The 19,709-nt window shown below is 42.2% G+C and overlaps 1 protein-coding gene and 1 long non-coding RNA gene across 5 annotated transcripts in view; one reads left to right on the forward strand and one right to left on the reverse strand.

Moving 5' to 3' along the window:
• LOC137304659 (uncharacterized) overlaps positions 1-11,130 on the forward strand; it is a 41,518-nt gene extending 30,388 nt beyond the window's left edge. For 2 of the 3 annotated variants that reach the window (XR_010958603.1, XR_010958601.1), the window contains exons 2-3: positions 7,003-7,207; positions 10,765-11,130. This is a non-coding gene — a long non-coding RNA (uncharacterized lncRNA). Of the gene's footprint in view, positions 1-2,760; positions 2,982-7,002; positions 7,208-10,764 lie in introns of those variants that run through there. The other variant, XR_010958602.1, reaches the window with a different exon arrangement.
• vps13c (vacuolar protein sorting 13 homolog C) overlaps positions 1-19,709 on the reverse strand; it is a 294,638-nt gene that overhangs the window by 97,125 nt on the left and 177,804 nt on the right. For both annotated transcript variants that reach the window (XM_067973304.1, XM_067973303.1), the window contains exons 46-55: positions 18,828-18,984; positions 17,191-17,330; positions 13,061-13,230; positions 12,209-12,441; positions 10,732-10,964; positions 7,672-7,764; positions 6,944-7,309; positions 4,875-4,964; positions 3,141-3,296; positions 499-763 (exon numbers count right to left, since the gene is read on the reverse strand). In XM_067973304.1, the coding sequence (XP_067829405.1) occupies positions 499-763; positions 3,141-3,296; positions 4,875-4,964; positions 6,944-7,309; positions 7,672-7,764; positions 10,732-10,964; positions 12,209-12,441; positions 13,061-13,230; positions 17,191-17,330; positions 18,828-18,984 (1,903 nt within the window). The remainder of the gene's footprint in view (positions 1-498; positions 764-3,140; positions 3,297-4,874; positions 4,965-6,943; positions 7,310-7,671; positions 7,765-10,731; positions 10,965-12,208; positions 12,442-13,060; positions 13,231-17,190; positions 17,331-18,827; positions 18,985-19,709) is intronic.

The following is a 19,709-nucleotide window of genomic DNA, read 5'->3' on the forward strand; positions in this document are numbered from 1 at the left end:
ACATTAGGCAATGTACCTTATGGTCATGGATATCTCCTCGATCTGAGTCAGGGCTTGGAGGGGAATTTTATCCACAATTCTTTTTTCCCCGAATTGGCCTCAGGATTTGTTTAGCCAGATGATTACCTGGGTGCTGGTAAGTTGGAAGTATTGAGGGTCACGATGCTTAGTGGCAACACGACTGAGTGGGACAGACTTGATGGACCAGTATGTTTGTGTTTCATGTGTTTGCATTTACTTCAGAAATGAGAGAACAAATTTTTTAAAAAAGAAAACCCAGTTTAAATTGTTGCTGCTAACAGTAGTGACAAAAATAGCAGTTCAGTTGCGAGGGCTTAGAAACTAATGCTGCATCGAAGAGGAATGGTCCAAAATCTTTAGGGAGAAAATCAAATGCATTATTCCTGGTGGTTTATAAACGCATTCACTTAGGCATTTTTTTTCATAAGCTACTTTCTGCTTTGTCACATCAAAATTCACTTTCAATGCCCAACTTACCTACTGTTAAAGTAAAAAGATTACTTTCTTGTCTTTGTAACACAGAAAGCTTTCCTCGATTTTTGGGTTGTGCAGCCAAATAATCAAGTTCCAGTATCTGCCCTACATCCAGCTGATGGAGTTTTTGGTCACTGGGTGGACCAATGGCACGTAGATTTGTCGAGTGATGTACAGTCAAAGGGATGCCCAGTGCATTTTTTAAGGTGTACGGAACTTGGTCCTTCAGTGAATAATCAAACGTTGAAGCAGCTCCTGCTGAAAATGCCTGTAGGAAATCAAGTCACACATTTCAGGCAAATGTTTGCCACATTCCTGGGAAGCACAGCAGAAATACTAATATCTGCACGTTAATTATTGAATGGCAATGATAATCAGTTCACTGAAAACACACAGATTCAATTGACTGACAACATTGGAGCCAATAGCTTGAATCTGCTTTTTTATTGCTGCTGACTGAGGTCTGTAGTAAGCAATGGGATGGCTGCTAAATGGAACAGTATCACACTGGTGTGGGAGGAGTGTTGTTCAGAGATTGGAGTTGAGGCACGTTGATGGAGCAGAGTAGAGGGAACTTTACTCTGCATCTAACCACGCCATACCCGACCTGAGAGTATATGACAGTGACTCTGGGTTCTCAAAATGAGAAACATTCTGAACCCCAGCACCAACATCCCTCACTTTGATCAGAAAAAAAATTCACTAAAAAAATCACTTACAAAATGGCCACGTGGATGAGGTCCCAGAGAGCCATGGTCACTGCTGCAGTCACCACAGCATAACTTACCAACTTCACGTAAAGGTTAAGGGAGAACATTTATTATATATTACGATAGCTGTGCAGATCAAACATTCCATTTCAAAATGCATTCAACATAAAAACAGACAAGCAAAATATGCAGATACTAGAAATCTGAAACGTTAACTCTACTTCTCTCTTCACAGGTGCTGTCTGACCTGCCGAGTATTTTCCAGCATTTCTGTTTTTATTTCAAAACTTCTATATAAGGCTCCAACTATGGCAAAATCTATTATACAGCTGTAAAGCTTTCAGCAATTAACTTTGCCCCGTTTAGCTTCCTTGAATACACCGCCACCCTGCAAGGTCGTCCCGTCTCACCCTTTCCATCTGGCTGTTTCATTTCCAGGCCCCACATTTGTTTTTTGATCACAGAACTCCAGCGTCAGCCTCCCCCAGAGAAATAACAATCACCCCGCACCCGATTGCCACCTCACACATTTCAATAGTTAAGCCTTCATCAGCCTGGCAGCACGCATGGCCATCCACTCACACGTTCGCCAGCTGCCCCCACACCAACCAACTTTTTTTTGTGGGCACTCACTTACGAGATCCACAACGCACACCACCACCCTCCCCCCACCCCCCAACCCCCATCCTCAATCTGCCCCTGGCACCTGCAATCAGCACAATCCCCACCCGAAGCACCACCTTCAAGCACTGCAGCTGTATCATCCCTGCTCCCTCCGATTCATCATAATACAAGCAGTTACCCCCTTTATTCCAACGAGCAGTTCCCCAGACCTCTTAACCTATTTTGGCCCTCAGCTGAGCAGGAAAATGTCCCTACGCTAATTCACCTCCCACCGCCATAGAGCAACAAAATGGGTTCTGGCAAACTGTTACCCCCCCACCCCACCAGTGATCACCCAAACATTCTCCCCACCCTCTCCTCCCCACCAGTGATCACCCAAACATTCTCCAGCCCCTCTCCACCCCATCAGTGATCACCCAAACATTCTCTCCACCCCCTCTCCTCCCCACCAGTGATCACCCAAACATTCTCCACCCCCTCTCCTCCCCACCAGTGATCACCCAAACATTCTCCACCCCACCCCCACCAGTGATCACCCAAACATTCTCCCCACCCTCTCCTCCCCACCAGTGATCACCCAAACATTCTCCACCCCACCCCCACCAGTGATCACCCAAACATTCTCCCCACCCTCTCCTCCCCACCAGTGATCACCCAAACATTCTCCACCCCCTCTCCTCCCCACCAGTGATCACCCAAACATTCTCCACCCCACCCCCACCAGTGATCACCCAAACATTCGCCACCCCCTCTCCACCCCACCAGTGATCACCCAAACATTCTCCCCACCCCCTCTCCTCCCCACCAGTGATCACCCAAACATTCTCCCCACCCTCTCCTCCCCACCAGTGATCACCCAAACATTCTCCACCCGTCTCTCCCCCTCCCTATTCTCCTGTTCGCTTCCTCCATCCCCCTTCTTCCTCTCCCACCTCCATCAATCCTCTTTCCTCCACCCCTCTTACTTTCATCCTCCTCCATCTCTCCCCCTCCTGGGTCCAGTTGTTCCCCTGCCTGTCCTGAACACTGCACTTGGTCTTGACTCCCAGTGTACAATGCCATAGGTATACAGTAGAGTCGATTAATATCCATTAACTTGGACAATCTAAAACAACATAACAAAAGGTGAAGATGCAGGCAAACAGTGAAAAGGTAATTTCGTAAAGATTATACAGAGCATATCGACAGAGAAAAACTTTTTTTTTAAATTCGGAATTGAATCACTTTCTTTGAAACTGTACATTTCACAGCTAAACAAAGTTAAAAATCCCTAAAAAGAAAACTAGGTTTTTAAAAGTATTGTTATTCTACCTTGGCTAGAACATTCAGAACATTTAAGCAGCATTTGGATACTGTGATATTCATTATGTCCTTTGAAGAAATGATAATAGCAGTCTGTGGGTCTGGAATTGGAAGGAAATCATCTCCTGGAACAAGGGCATTGTCCAAGCCCATGTTGGTTTTCATCTAAACGTAAAATAGATACATGTAATCCAATATTGCACCACATTTTTGACAGAACAATTGTCAGAAATATTCAGCCCAAAGTTTTTAAGTAACTGGAAAAGATTAGAATCATTGCTTGCTATTCACATTATTACACAGATGCATCAAAAACATTCCCATTAATTAACTGCCGCTAAGTTCCTCCCTCAGTAAGTAATAATTCAGCTTCGACAAATCCAAAATAAATCTGGCACGATCTAAAATCTGAAGCATCCAAGGTACTTGGCCGTCAGCTAGCGTAAAAGTTCTAAAGCATTGAACACAATGTTTGAAACCAGAAGGGCATGACACCATCATCATTCATTGGGCATGATTTTAGCTGGGGAGCTGGGAACCCAGCTCGTCTTTAGATATTCGCAAGGGAGACCCGGAAGCCAAATGAGTGCTTCGCAATCTGCAATTACAACTCAATTGAATGTAACAATTTGTGCTTTCCAGTTTCCCACATGAATTTTCCATTTCCCATGGAAAGGAAAGGAGCTGCGAATCGGAGAGGGGGGAGGGAGAGAGGTGGACCACATTGGATGGGCCTTGGTTAAGACCAGGGGGGGTGGGGGGGGGTGGAGAGCAGAGAGGAGGATTCGGCTGATGTCATGTCGCGCTAGGTGAGTTTGTTGGGTCTGGATGAAACACTCCTGCTCCTCCTGGCCCACAAGCAGTGCAATAAAGGCACTTAACTTCATGGATCTGACCCTTCCCACCTGACATGACTCGGAAGCAATGGGAAACCAGAACAGGTAGGGTTAAATGTGCTTTACTTTTGAAATACACAAAAAATTAAGTAGCTCAACTATTTCAATGAGGTACATGGCCCCTTTAAGTATCGGCCCACTGGCTTTAAGCGGGGGCAGGACTTCCGGGTATCTGTTGCGCCCGCATCCTAGCGTGCTTGGGTGAAACCTGGAAGTATGCGCGTTGGAGCTGGGATGCAGTCTCACTCCAAAAAAGCTTCCACCCACCCCCAACTCACCCGTTATTGGGGGTTAAAATTATCCCCATTGCGTCAGTACCAATTAGTACCTAAGTAGAGGGGAAAAGGTCAATGGGTCCAGCAGGGGCTTCAATAAAACAAAATAAAAATGTTAGCAGCGTATGTTTAAAACATGGTTTTATGTTTGAAACAGCTACTGAATTACTCTAGTTGATTTGTACAGAGCTTTCAACACATAAATTTCAACAATTCTACATTTCCAAGCTCTGCCCATAATAAAAGGAACCCGTAACAAGGTCATACATGCCTGATTTTGGACTAGACCAGTTTATTTATTTCCTTCTTTTTAAATTCTCTTTTGGAGATACATGAATTTAGCTGAACATATCTCAATCTACCTGTTATACTTCACATGCAAGGCAAGGTAGCAACATGCAAGGCCAAGTGATGCCCATTTCACTTGACCAGAATCCTGGTGACAATACTACAATGATCTATAGAACAATCCTTCCCAGACCCGAGTTACCCTCTGACTTAACACATATAGAGTTTAGGTGCCTAACCTTGGCCTGGTGAATGCACCGGTGTAATCTGCACAATCTCATTACCTGAAGTGTTAGACTCCACCTTTTCTGTCCTCCAGCAACTTGCTCCAAGAGAGGTTCCCATACTGCACTCAGTTCGTTATAATAAAGGACCTAAAATAAAGCAGCTGAATGTTATGAAGCTTTCAATTACTCACGAAACATATAGCTCTGTTTTCCAGAAATACTTTCTGAACTTGATGGAGAATACTATAGTTTAAAAGAGAAAAGACTTGCACTTATAGCACCTTTCACGACCTCAAGACATCCCAAAGCGCTTTACAGCCAATGAAGTACTTTTGAAGTATAGTCACTGTTGTAATGTAGGAAACATGGCCAATTTGCACGCAGCAAGGTCCCACAAACAGCAAAGTGATAACGATCAGATAATCTGTTTTTCGGTGTTGGTTGAAGGATAAACATTGGCCAGGACACCGGGGAGAACTCCCCTACTCTTCTTCAAAATAGTGCCATGGGATCTTTTACCTCCACCAGAGGGCAGTTTAACATCTCATCCGAAAGATTGCATCTCCCAACAGTGCAGCACTCCCTCAGTACTGGCACTGAAGTGTCAGCCTGGAATTTGTGCTCAAGTCTTTGGAGTGGGACTTGAACTCAACTTTCTGACTCAAAGGCAAAAGTGCTACCACTGAGCCATGGCTGACATGACACTTATATTACACTTTTTCCACTTATATAACACTTTTTCCACTTATATAGTGCCCTTAACATAGCAAAACTTCTCAAAGCACTTTACAAGACACAGGGAAAATTTTGCACTAAGCAAGAACTGGAGAAGAATTAAAGGCGGAGGCTTTAGAAGGTGAAGGTGGAGAGAGAAAAAGGAAGGCAAAGGGGTTTAAGGGAGAAAATTCCACAAAGCAGGGTTTTGATGCCTTAAGGCTCCGCCATTGATAATGGAGTGAAGCGAGCGGAGAGGGAACACACAGCAGTCCTGATCCAGAAGAGTACGGAGTGTGAGGTGGGATGCAGGACTGATGGAGATTGTAGGGGTAGGGAGGAGCAAGACCATGAGGGCTTTGTTAAGTGGGGAGTATTCTATAATCAATGCAACAGAGGATGGGGTGCCAGTGGAGGTTACCAAGGACAATGGTGATAGATGAGCAAGACTGAGTCTGGGATAGGATGCAAGCAGCAGAGTTCTGGATGAGTTGAAGTCTGCATAGGGTGACAACTGGGAAAGCAGCACGGAAAACATTAAAGAAACTGAACCCAGAGATAACAATGGCATGGATGTGGGTTTTAGTGGCTGTAGTTGTGAGATAGAGGCTGAGGTGGCCAATATTTTGCAGGGAGAAACAAGGGTCTTGATGATGGACTGGATATGGGCTTTGAAACGAAGGTCAGGGTCAGAAAGAACAGAGATTATGCAATGTTGTGCTTAGCCTGAGTGAGCAGCCGGAGAGAGGGATAGAACCAGGGACTAGTGTATGAAAATTCTGGAGAGAATCCAACAGCATAGCTTTGGTCTTGTCAATGTTTAATTGGAGGATGCAGGACACTGAGGTTGTAGAGGTAGTGTGGGGCAAGGCCAGGGAAAACTTTGCAAGTGTATTTTGATACGCAATGTTATGTGCTAACATACAATGTCAGATGGCACCAATTATATTGTCGGGGATGCCGCCTTTCGATATGAGACGTTAAAGAAGACTCGTCTGCCCTCTTAGGTAGATGTAAAAGATCCATGGCACTACTCAGAAGAGTAGGTGAGTTCTCCAAATGACCTTGCCAATATTTATCGCTCAACCAATATCGCTGGAACAGATTATCTGGTCATTTATCTCACTGCTGTTTGTGGGACCTTGCTGTGCGCAAATTGACTGCCATGTTTCCTACATTACAACAGTGACTACGCCGTGAAGCGCTCTGGGAAATCCTGGAGGTCATGAAAGATGCTATATAAATGGAAGTTCTTTTTATCATTTTAGTTGGATCTATATGTATATTGTGGTGCTACCCACTATATAGGTATCCAGTAAAGCACAATACAAACAGAGCTACTTTTGCTTTAGTTATCAATACATTGTGTATCCTTGTCAAAGAGCAAAGTAACATATGTAATCAGAAGTTACCTCAAGCATCATGTCTGAATTAACACTGACAAATGATGTCCAATTTTCCACTCTTCCAGAAAATGTTGACTCAGTCAGAAGTAAAGGAATCGTGCAATGGCCATGTCCACATTCAAGCGTTACTTGAATTAACGAAATATCTATTTTGAAGGACTCCCCGGTCTTTTCACGTTTTTCTTCTGTGAAAATCTCTGTTACTTCACTGGCCATGTCAACTCCCAGAAACCAGTAATTGGAATTGTTGACATCCTTCACGGCCCAGAGGTCAGTTACCGCGTCAGCCATTTGCTGCATTTCTACCTCCTGCACTTTGGGAGTCATCGCAGACATGATTGTCATCACAGTATTTAGAATAATTGGGGAAACCTTTAAACGAAAAGAAAAACATTCAATTTACAAGGCATTGCACAGCACAACGGTAAAAATAATCATTCACTGGTTTAAATTTAGTTGCTGTTGCAAATATCGTTTGCTTATAGAAAAAGGAGAGAGCTTGGCCGCATATTAATTTACCCCTTTTACACATACAGGTCAGAAACAGTATATTGGAAATACCACCAATGTGGGCGGAAACTGAAGACAGTTGTACACTTTAGGCTTACACCTGTGATACATGGCAATGCCAGAATTCAGCGCATTACTGCCTCCCAAATATTATTCAATTTTTTCATAATTGCTCATTAACGCAGTGCAGTTTGCACAAGGTAAACACCAGGGCATTAACTTACCTTGACAATTATTTCTTCCACCTTAAGACTGATATTTTGTGGCCCAGATATGGGCTCCAAGAAATCCAAGAACAAAGAGCAAGGCTGCAACACCTGGAAATATATAATACAACACAATACAGTAATAAAGGTATCACCTTTGGTAGCTACTTTAAGGGTAGTCTGCAGAAGGGTTTGGATACAGATCCAATTGAGTTAGCAATATTAGAGATGCAGAACACAGGAAGAAGCATAGGCCATTTCAGCCATTCAATTAGATCATGGCTGATCTGTACCACAACTCCATTTACCCGCTATTGCCTCATATCCCTGGATACACAAACAACAATCTATCAATCCCAGTCTTGAAAATTTCAATTGACCCCCACCCACCCCCCCGGCATCCACAGCCTTTTGGGGGAAGAGTGTTCCAGATTTCCACAGCCCTTTGTGTGAAAAAGTGCTTCCTAATTTCACTCAAATGACCTAGAAGTACTTTGCATTTCAAAAACAATTTCTTCACAATTATCAACGCAGCTAAGAAACAGGCAGTTTCTGGCATGGAGTATGTTTCAAGAATCAATTAAATAATTCATTTCAGTTGGAATCAGTTCCATTACAATCTACTTTGCTGGTGCAGTAAGTCCATCTTAGTTGTGAGGAACAGCTAAGCTGGTGGGCACTACTCAATTTACAACAGGTGGATAGAATTATATACATAAACAGGAAGTGCTTGGTGCTTCTGTTAAATGAAGAACTACATACATTAGGAAAAACAATGGTCAAGTGGAAGAGCATTCTTTTAACCATTTGTTGGTAGGCTGTAAGATGGCTGGTCAGCTATGTTACAGCAAATACATATCATAGATTGTCTATATTCTTCAATGAATATGTATCCTGCATCAAGGAGTTAATTGAGACTTTACTCATCCTGAAGGATATATTAAGCATGGTCACCTGACAAGGTTTTGACATCAGGGACCTCAGGTGGCCCTGTGAGTGTACCATATAAACCCTGGTCACATGCTGTTGCATCCATTCATTTTAGCCTACTGGTAATCTTGCTAAGGAATTGCATCTTCTAAACCCAAACATGTATCATCCAACCCTTAGGTTGGTTGGGACAAACATTGGTGAGCGGAAGATATACATCTTGAAGGCGGCCTCCAGGTATATCATTTTCTAAGTGACACCCATGTGCTAGCTGAGGCTGCATGGTTGCTAACAAACTAAAAGAACTCCTGACTTGGTCTGTCCAAGGAGAAATTCACCTTCAGCTATATTCCGTCTGAATTCAAACAGGTTAACACCATTTTACACAAAACAAGAGAATCTTGGATCACTCAGTCCCAATTACGGGTTGGTGGGGTTGCAAAGGACCAGGCAATTGCACCTGCTCACAGGTCTGATCCTGATAAACTAGGATGGTCAAATTTATTACAACACTGTAAGCTCTTGATCCCTTTCATAATTTGTTAATGATTCCTGCATAAAATCCTACTTGATCAGGTAGAGGTTTATTGATTGGCAGCCTACATTACACATCACAGCTGTGCAACACCAGGTGTTTCCTGCCATCTCAGTTTGTCTGGTTCCAAGTAATCCTGAGAATTTACAGCACAGAAACAGGCCATTCAGCCCAAATAGTCTATGCTGGTATTTATGCTCCACATGAGCCTCCTCCCATCCCCCTTCATCTTACCCCATCAGCATATCCATTTTTTAAAAACAGCACGGAAGGAGACCATTCGGCCCATCGAGTCCAAGCCGGCTCTGTGCAAGAGCAATCCAACTAGTCCCACTCCCCCACCCTATCCCTGTAGCCCTGCAATTTGTTTCCTTTTCAAGTACTTATTCAGTTCCCTTTTGAAGGCCACGATTGAATCTGCCTCCATCACCCCTTCGGGCAGTGCATTCCAGATCCTAACCACTCGCCGTATAAAAAAGTTTTTCCTCATGTCACCTTCGGTTCTTTTGCCAATCACCTTAAATCTATGTCCTCTGGTCCTTGACCCTTCTGCCAATGGGAACAGTTTCTCTCTCTGTTCTGTCAAGACCCTTCATGATTTTGAATACCTCTATCAAATCTCCTCACAACCTTCTCTGTTCCAAGGAGAACACCACCAACTTCTCCAGTCTATCTGCGTAACTAAAGTCCCTCACCCCTGGAATCATTCTAGTAAATCTCTTCTGCACCCTCTCTAAGGCCTTCACATCTTTCCTGAAGTGCAGTGCCCAGAACTGGACACAATACTCCAGTTGTGGCCAAACCAGTGTTTTATAAAGGTTCATCATGACTTCCATACTTTTGTACTTACTCTATGCCTCTATTTATAAAGCCCAGGATTCCGTATGCTTTTTTAATCTGCCCTGCCACCTTCAACGATTTGTGCACATATACACTCAGATCTCTCTGTTCCTGTACCTCTTTTAGAGTTGATCCTTTCTCCCTCATGTACTTACTTAGCTTCCCCTTGAATGCATCTATGCTATTCACCTCAACTACTCCTTGTAGTAGCACATTCCACATTCTTACCACTCTTTTGGGTAAAGAAATTTCTTCTGAATTCCCTGTTAGATTTATTGGTGACTATCTTGTATTTATGGCCCCTAGTTTTGGACTCCTCCACAAGTGGAAACATTTTCTCTACGTCTACTCTATCAAACCCCTTCATAATTTTTAAAGACCTCTATCAGGTCACCTCTCAGCCTTCTCTTTTCTAGAGAAAAGAGCCTCAGCCTGTTCAGTCTTTCCCGATAGTTATAACCTCTTGGTTCTGGTATCAGCCTTGTAAATCTTTTTTGCACTGTACAGTTTCAGAAGATAATGTTTGTGCCCTGGCCTCAACAGGACAAATGTTTTATTCCTGACTCCTGGATTTTACCAGCTAGTGGTAGACAGCAATAGAGGTAGAGATAGAAACCATCCCCTTGCACAGGTTCACCAAAACAAGCAGCAAGCACAACAAACAGTCAACAGGGATGTTCCAGATGTGCCAATGGTGTCAGTATGAAAGTACTACATAGTATAATTGTGGATGCCCAACATTGCAGTTGTTTTCAAAAAGATCTTGCTCTTACCGTAGTTATATTTGTTCCTCTCTTCTCCATAAGGAAAGGACATGCCAGAACCTTTAAGTCACTGACAAAGGCAATGATTTGTTGAGACTGCTTTTCACAGATTAACGAGAAGTCACAGTGGAAAGAAGCAACAAGTGCAGGGGCATCAGCTTTTGACAAATTTGCCACAAACACAACTTCAGGATTCATCACCAGTACTTTCACATTGATCTTTCGTCTTGAAGTGTCTACGGCTGGAACAAAATATATATTTGGACAGTATATAATGCAAAGTTTCCACACAGCAGTCCGTTTTTTTTTACTTTACTGTGTTGACTACATTCTTATTTTGTAAAACAAAAAATTCTATTCATCTATTTGTATAGGAAACTACTGTGTCAAATTCTGAATGAACAAATTAAGACAAATAAATTTGTATTACACTAGAGATTTTTTAATGTAACAGTCTGAGATTTTATGACCTGACTTTTCTATGTCTACTTTGGGCTACAATGTCAACAATAAGCACACCCAAGTCAAATATAGCACAGCTGCCAGGTAAACCTCCTTCTACATTACCTCAACAATATCTCAGTCTTCGAACTGTATCATAACTACGCCAGTAGTCCTTACGACCAAAGTGTGATTACTAACTTAGTAACAACCTTTGTACTGTGGATCATCAGCCGTGGGAAAATTAGCTTAGTTTGACATAGAGCCCTTACATCTGATAGAAAGAGCATCATTGTCAAATAAAGTGCCTGTCTTTAGAGAAGTATTTATTGGATGCCAGGATACCAAAAGTCATTTTGAGTAGAACATTTAAATGCAAGTGTAGTCAGATCTTCAATATAAGCAACAGCACACTGGAAAGAAATTTACTTTGTGTTTTGTTAGCATCATATCTATACGCTACAGCTCAATCATTCATCCCATGGGCTAGACTTACACAGGTTCCAGAAGTCAAGGGCATTGTGCCAACAACTCAGTGCCATTTTGATGCCCCAACTAGAGTGAAGAACTCATAATGGCACCAATATGCACCAGCAACTATTTCATACTGCAGCCTTTAGAAGGTGCACTATCTTCATGAATGCTTTCTCATTTGCATACAAATAAAACACGATCCAAATCACCATGAAACACATCACATTGCCCATGAGTGAATAGACAGTCAATAAAAATGATGCACAATACTCTGGCTTTTCTCCCTGAGCAAACACTTTTACCTGTAAATAATGCTTCTTTATAAGTATTAAAATGTCATTTCTACAAAAAGGAATTATTTTGAACAAAAATAAAATGTTAAATTTTGTAAAAGGGGAATAAGTCACTGCTCCTCTGCAATGCCAGTAACCTGTACAGTTCAGAACAGTTAAACTGTCCAATATGATACTTAAAATATGGCTCAAGGTTTAGAAATAAACATTTTTGCCAATTTAGTGTGTGGTAAAATAAAACTATTTGTACTTGGGATATGTAGAGAAGTTATACCAACCACTGTTCGGCGAGGCCTTTCCAGTTTGCTTCGGATATAACGGAGTAGATTTGTCAGTTGATTTTTCAGGGATAGCTTTGATGAAAAAATCTGCCACATCTAGCAGGAACTCCACACTGGCACAGATGTACAAATGCTCCAATACAGTAATGATCGAGGTCTCATCCTCCGTCTGGTTGTATTGCAACTCAATCATGACGTGTTCCTGAGCACCTTGTTTTTTCTCAATCATTCTGCAGCGAAGGGAAGCATTCTGATCATTTGTAAACTTTCCACAATGCAGTAGAATAATTTGTAAATTAGATGCCAGGAAATTTTAAACACTGACACAGGATAATTTAAAAATGCTTTGAAAATTGAGTAAGAATAAGGAGGAAGGAAACAGATATATGAAAAGTTTTTAAAAAGGGGAAAGCAGTGAGGAAAGACATGTATGTAGGAAAAAGTAGAGACACACACATACATTCACAGAACGAGAGCACCATCAAGAGCAAGAGCAAGAGCATTCACAAGTGTAGAGAGAAGAAAAAAATACTAAAGGGGCATCAGATGAGCACAAGCAAATCTGTCAATTTTATGTAAAATTGAATTTTTAATGTTAATACTAGTTACAGGGATAAAGGTATTCCAGTAGTCTGATTCTCATGGCTTTATTATCATTTACCACATCACTTCATGTAAGCTGAACATTTACAGAACTGTTGATGTCAGATGCCCATGACCTGAGGTCACAATTATCTGACAACAAATAGAAAATATTAAGTAACAACAGGTAAGGAGTGGCATTCTGTCAACGATTGCTGAGATCAGTACACAACTGGACGATTTAAAATAAAAACATTTCATTCTGACCTGTGTGTAACTTTTTTAATTCCCTCTCTTAGATCATCCAGTGTACATGTAGTGAGGTTTGTGTCAAATACCAGCGACCCATCTGTGTACATCATCCCTGAGGCCGTGATGAGGTGTAGCCTGAACTCCCCGAGACGTGAACTTTCGAGGCGCTGCAGCAGCCCACTGGGCTTCAATATGCAAAATAAACAAAATCATTCTAAAAGCATGCTCGGAATATCCTTCTCAATAAAGCATCAAGACACATAGAAAGTTAATGGTTTAAACATGTATACTGAAAAGGCCAAGTTACGAAAGCTACATTTCAGTACCTCTGCATGGAAATAAAGCATTACATAGTGTGGACCTCTATCTACACAAAAAGACAAGCTATACAATAATAGACGATAAACAATGGTGGAAAGTGGAATTGTCAGTTTATTACACAAATGAGGTAGAATCAAAGTGACGGTTTTAAGGGGGAACATTTATCAGTTAAAATTTTTATATCCTTAGGTTGACCTAGCAATTTCGACTCTTAAAGAAAGAACTTGCATTTATACAGCACCTTTCATGACCCCAGGACATCCCAAAGCGTTTTACAGCCAACAAAGTACTTTTGAAGTGTGGTCACTGTTGTTATGTAGGAAACTTGGCAGCCAATTTGCACACAGTAAAATCCCACAAACAGCAATGAAATAAATGACCAGATCATCTGTTTTAGGTGTTGTTTGAGGGATAAATGTTGGCCAGGGCACCAGGAGAATGCCCCTGCTCATCTTCAAATAGCACCATGGGATCTTTTCCCACCACCTCCTCAGTACTATTTGTCTCATTTGAAAGATGGCACCTCCGACCTTGTAGCACTCCCTTGGTACTGCATCGAAGTACTGCTCTTAAGACACTGAATATGACAAAATAATGTTTTTCATTTCCTGTAAATTAATGTCAGATAACAGCCTCCGTATGCAATATAGCAAAATAGTGCCTATTCAAATTACGATGCACAGTATATAAAATGCACAAATCCTTTTAAGAGTTTTGATGAATGAAATTTAGAAAATTCAGTGTGGGCCAGCATGCTGCCAAAATGAAATAATACACTGCCCAAAACTGCTTGATGCTGGAGGGATGATGATGGCCAAAATTTATCTTTTTTAGGTTCTCTACTGTAATTTTTCAAATGTTTACCATTTCATTCTGATGTGACTTCTGGGTGACATCAAATGCTATTTGTACGCTCAGAAATTGGGAACACTCTTCAACGGGTCAACTTCTAGTCATTTGTTCAGGACGAATCAATTTAAGTAGATAGCACTGTATCTGCTCATTTTTGATATATTTAAAATTTACTTGTGATGTGAACAGAGCTCCATCATACTTCAAACATTAAAAATTTATGTATTACATTTTTTGTTGCTGTCACTTAAAAAAGTGAGTTCATTGTAATTTAAAGATTACAATAATTCTGGTAACTAGAACTTCAGATATATGAAGGCACTGGAGAAGCTGGGGTTGTTCTCCTTGGAACAGGGAAGGTTAAGGGGAGATTTAATAGAGGTGTTCAAAATTATGAAAGGTTTTGATAGAGTAATTAAGAAACTGGCTGGTAACCAGAGGATTTAAGATAACTGGCAAAAGAACATGAGGAAAACTTTTTTTTAAAAACACAGCGAGTTATGATCTGGAATGCATTGCATGAAAGCAGATTCAATTGCAACTTTCGAAGGAGAATGGACATATACTTGAAAAGGAAAAATTTGCAGGGCGATGAGGAAAGAGCAGAGGAGTGGGACTAATTGGATAGCTCTTTCAAAGAACCAGCACAGGCACGATGGGCCGAATGGCCTCCTTCTGTATGTGCCATTCTATAATCCCGACCATTTTATTTAAAAAAATCCTTTATCTTGATCGCTAAGGTAAATATATTATGATGTGGAGATGCCGGTGATGGACTGGGATTGACAATTGTAAACAATTTTACAACACCAAGTTATAGTCCAACGATTTTTATTTGAAATCTACAAGCTTTGTCTTCACCTTCGATAACCAGTTCTTTACCCAAACACACGGAACAGCCATGGGGACCAAATTTGCACCCCAATACGCCAACATTTTCATGCACAAGTTCGAGCAGGACTTCTTCACTGCACAGGACCTCCAACCAACGCTATACACCAGATACATCGACGACATTTTCTTTCTATGGACCCACGGCGAAGAATCACTAAAGAGACTACACGATAACATCAACAAGTTCCATCCCACCATCAAGCTCACCATGGACTACTCCTCAGAATCAGTTTCTTTCTTGGACACACGAATCTCCATCAAAGACGGGCACCTCAGCACCTCACTCTACCGCAAGCCCACGGACAACCTCACGATGCTCCACTTTTCCAGCTTCCACCCTAACCACGTCAAAGAGGCCATCCCCTATGGACAGGCCCTGCGAATACACAGGGTCTGCTCAGACGAGGAGGAACGCGATGGACACCTACAGACGCTGAAAGATGCCCTGGTAAGAACGGGATATGACGCTCGACTCATCGATCGACAGTTCCGACGGGCCACAGCGAAAAATCGCATAGACCTCCTCAGAAGACTAACACGGGACGCAACCAACAGAGTACCCTTCGTCGTCCAGTACTTCCCCGGAGCGGAGAAACTACGCCATGTTCTCCGCAGCCTTTAACATGTCATCGATGACGACGAACACCTCGCTATGGCCATCCCCACACCTCCACTACTCGCCTTTAAACAGCCACCCAACCTCAAACAGACTATCGTTCGTAGCAAATTACCCAGCTTTCAGGAGAACAGCGTCCACGACACCACACAACCCTGCCACGGTAACCTCTGCAAGACATGCCAGATCATCGACACAGATACCACCATCACACGAGAGGACACCACCCACCAGGTGCATGGTTCATACTCCTGTGACTCGGCCAACGTTGTCTACCTCATACGTTGCAGGAAAGGATGCCCCGGAGCATGGTACATTGGCGAGACCATGCAGACGCTGCGACAACGGATGAACGGACACCGCGCAACAATCGCCAGACAGGAGGGTTCCCTCCCAGTCAGGGAACACTTCAGCAGTCAGGGACATTCAGCCACCGACCTTCGGGTAAGCGTACTCCAAAGCGGCCTTCGAGACACACGACAACGCAAAATCGTCGAGCAGAAATTGATAGCCAAGTTCCGCACCCATGAGGACGGCCTCAACCGGGATCTTGGGTTCATGTCACGCTACACGTTACCCCACCAGCGAACAAAAGCTATCTGTTTTTAATATAATGGGTCATTTGCTGGCTTTCTCTGCCTTCTGGATGCTTCTGCCTCTCTCTCTTTTTTTTCCTGTTTGTTGTTTTTTTGTTGAATGTGTATTCGGGGGTTCTGTAGGTGACACCTCTCTGTCTGAACACGGATAATTGCCTTGGCAACGGGCAGTTGCAGGGGCAGTCTGTAAACACCATGTATTGTTCTGTGATGTATAAATGCGTAGGCTTCAAGGAGCTCCTGAACATTTACCTGAGGAAGGAGGAAGCCTCCGAAAGCTTGTAGATTTCAAATAAAAATCGTTGGACTATAACTTGGTGTTGTAAAATTATTTACAATTGTAAATATATTAAGCTTTCTGGAGCCATCTGGATCTCCATGTGGGAGCACCTAGCCTAGCTGATTATAGTCAGTGACGTTGTTACCAATACTCATAAGTTAATGGCATCAGAAACTACATGTCTTGAAGTACTAATGTACAGGAGGCTCCCAGCTGGAAGAGAAGGGTTATGTTTGATGGCTGAAACAAAGGATTTTCATATCAATCGAAATTCCACTACACATTGTTTATGGCCTGGCCAGGTGTCAAACAATTAACTCAACAGACAGCCAAGCAGATTGTGTCCTATCTATTGGAATGGTACTGATTAATATCATGATTGTCTGGAGTCTGACTTTGGAGACTCAGAATTGTGCAGATGTGTGTCTTCTTTGTATCACCAGTTCTCTGCTTTGACCGCCTGTTTTCAATACAGGTAGCCCAAAGAAACACCACTCACAGAACTAAGGTTTTGGAGCCTATTGCGTTTGGAACAGCTTGAGTATTGTGTAAATGAAACTCTGGATAAAGCAAACATCATACATACCTGTTTGAGATCTTTAGTATACAGGACGATCGAAAGTGATTCAAACTTGAAGTCAAACTTCAGTGTCTCATATGGCTCAGGCTCAGGCTCATTCTTGGATACTTCATGGGCTGCATCATCTTCTTTTACTTGAGGACAGCCTATAAATGAAATATAATTAAATCAAATCAGTAACAACTGATCTTATGAAACTCTCACAATAAATTACAACGCATGCCAGTTTTGTATTAAAACAAGCATCAAGCCCAATCTAACTTGGCACTTTTAAGGAGCGAGCATTTCATACAATTGCCAAAAACTGTCCCATTTGCCCCACCCTAATTTTGTATTAGCTTGATTCAGTCAGCAGCATTCTTGCTTATAGGTCAAAAGGTTAATCGGTTCAAACTCCTGGTATGAAGTCATGATCAAAACTGACACTTCAGTGCAGTATTGATATAGTGCTACATTGTCGGAGGTGCTTTCTTTACCATGAAAAATCAAACAGAGGTCCCATTCGTCTCTTCTGTGGTGCGGTAGGAATCGCATAATGCTCTTTGGAGAATGCCCTAACGTTCCATCATCAACAAATACCATCAAAAATAAATTGGTCATTGCAATCTTGCTATGTGCAAAAAGGCTGTTGCGTTTGCCCATGTGACAGCCACTGTACTTTAAATGTATGCAAAGCAGTTTGAAATGTTTGAGGTGATCTGGGTCTAAACAAACACAAGGTTTTCCTTCTTTCTATTGATCACAACAGTACTAATATACTAGCTGCTCTTAAATGAATGTCTTTGATGATAAAGGTATAATGTTGTATGGACTCAACACCTTAACAGCCAGATAAATGCCCCATGTGGCATACAGACCAGGAAGGTCCAGCTAGGATTCTTGGTCAGAAAGGATCTTAGCCAGCGATGGTCTATCGATGGGGCACTGCAATTCACCTTAGTGTACTGGGTTGGAGAAGGAGGATTTGCAGTCAGGATTCCAGCTCCTAGTTGCTATCTAATGATCCCTGCTGGAAGTTGGACATATGTAAACATCAGGTAAGGGCAGGATCAGGTTCTCCTGTAATCCCTCCCATGGACAATAGCATTGTCAAGACCACTTGGAGTTGCACATGAGGCACTAAGAGAGCGGTCAATACCTGTGGACTTGTACCCCATAAGTCAGCACCTTCAGGAGATAAGGGAAGTAACTGGGGAAAGAAAACACACTATGTTTGGACACAGATAATGCATATTGTTCCTCTCTTTTTCTTCCCTTAAGTTTCCTTGGGTTCATACACCAATTGCATCCAAGAGGGCAAGGTCTGTTCCAAAGCCGACATCATTGCTCTGAACTGGCCTCTTGGAAGTTCTTGGGAAGGCACGGACCGATTTTCTTTCCTATAGTGCTTCCCATGGTGATCTGATTGATATCAGGTACTCAGTAGCAGGATCTAGACAGGTATAACTTGATGGAGCGCTGCTTTTGCAGCGCAATCAACATGGATTACGCAAGACAAAAAACCCCAGCCACTTAATCTGCCTTAGTTAATCAAGACAGATAAAATAGTAAAACATTGACCACATTTTGAGTAATGTACGATTGATTCAAGGGGGGAAAAAAGTGCCAACTTCTTAAAAATGAATTGCTGTATTATGAAGTACCTTCACATAGGTTGGCTCCAGAGAGAACAATTTTTTCTCTTATTCTGACCAAGTCTTCTTTTGGCTCTGCGGTACCACTCTGGTCATTTGTGACCTCGCCAAGGTTTTCCAGCAGGATTTTCAGCAGGATTGTCAAATCATCCTGACTAACTGTAACCTGAAACCAAGCAAGACAAAGAAATCTAAGCATCAATATTTTATCATCCTTTTCTTAAATTTTCCAGGCCACTTACTACCATGGGCTTTCCAACAACTAGGAGGCAGTAGCCAGCAAAACACACAGGGCAACACAAGCTAAATTTTCCCCTGCTCCACACTGCTGTAACAACTCAAGTGCAAACAGATGGAACTCAACTATATGAGGTAAGTAAGGTCAAATGATCACGAGCTCTAGTACTCAGGACATGTATGATGTCCAAAATCTGAGCTCCTACATTACCAACCACATTTGGAGATATGAACTATTGAACATGGTGTCATTCAAGGCTCTCAATGAAAATGTTAAAACATCTGGACAACAAATATTTATCAACATAGCACAAGTCTTCTTTCAAAGGTAGAGAAAGGATTAAAAAAGCAAGTTACAGAGGCTGAATGAAGAGAGGAGAGATACACAAAAGGTTAGGAGACCAAAGGGTACAGGAGAGGAGGCTAAACTGGAGATGATCACAGTGGCGCAAAGCAAGATCACAGAGGGATTTGAAGACAAGGTTGACAATTTTAAATTTAATGCACGGGGGGATAGGGGGCCAGTGTGTAACAGTGAGGATAGAAGTGATAGGCAGCTGGAAATTAAAGTGGGGTAGGACACAGGCAGCTGAGTTTGACAAGGTGGAGTTTATGGAGAGTGGAGCAACAGCTAACGAGGAGGACATTGGATAA

Source organism: Heptranchias perlo, chromosome 38 (assembly GCF_035084215.1).
Source record: "Heptranchias perlo isolate sHepPer1 chromosome 38, sHepPer1.hap1, whole genome shotgun sequence".
Taxonomy (NCBI): Eukaryota; Metazoa; Chordata; class Chondrichthyes; order Hexanchiformes; family Hexanchidae; genus Heptranchias; species Heptranchias perlo.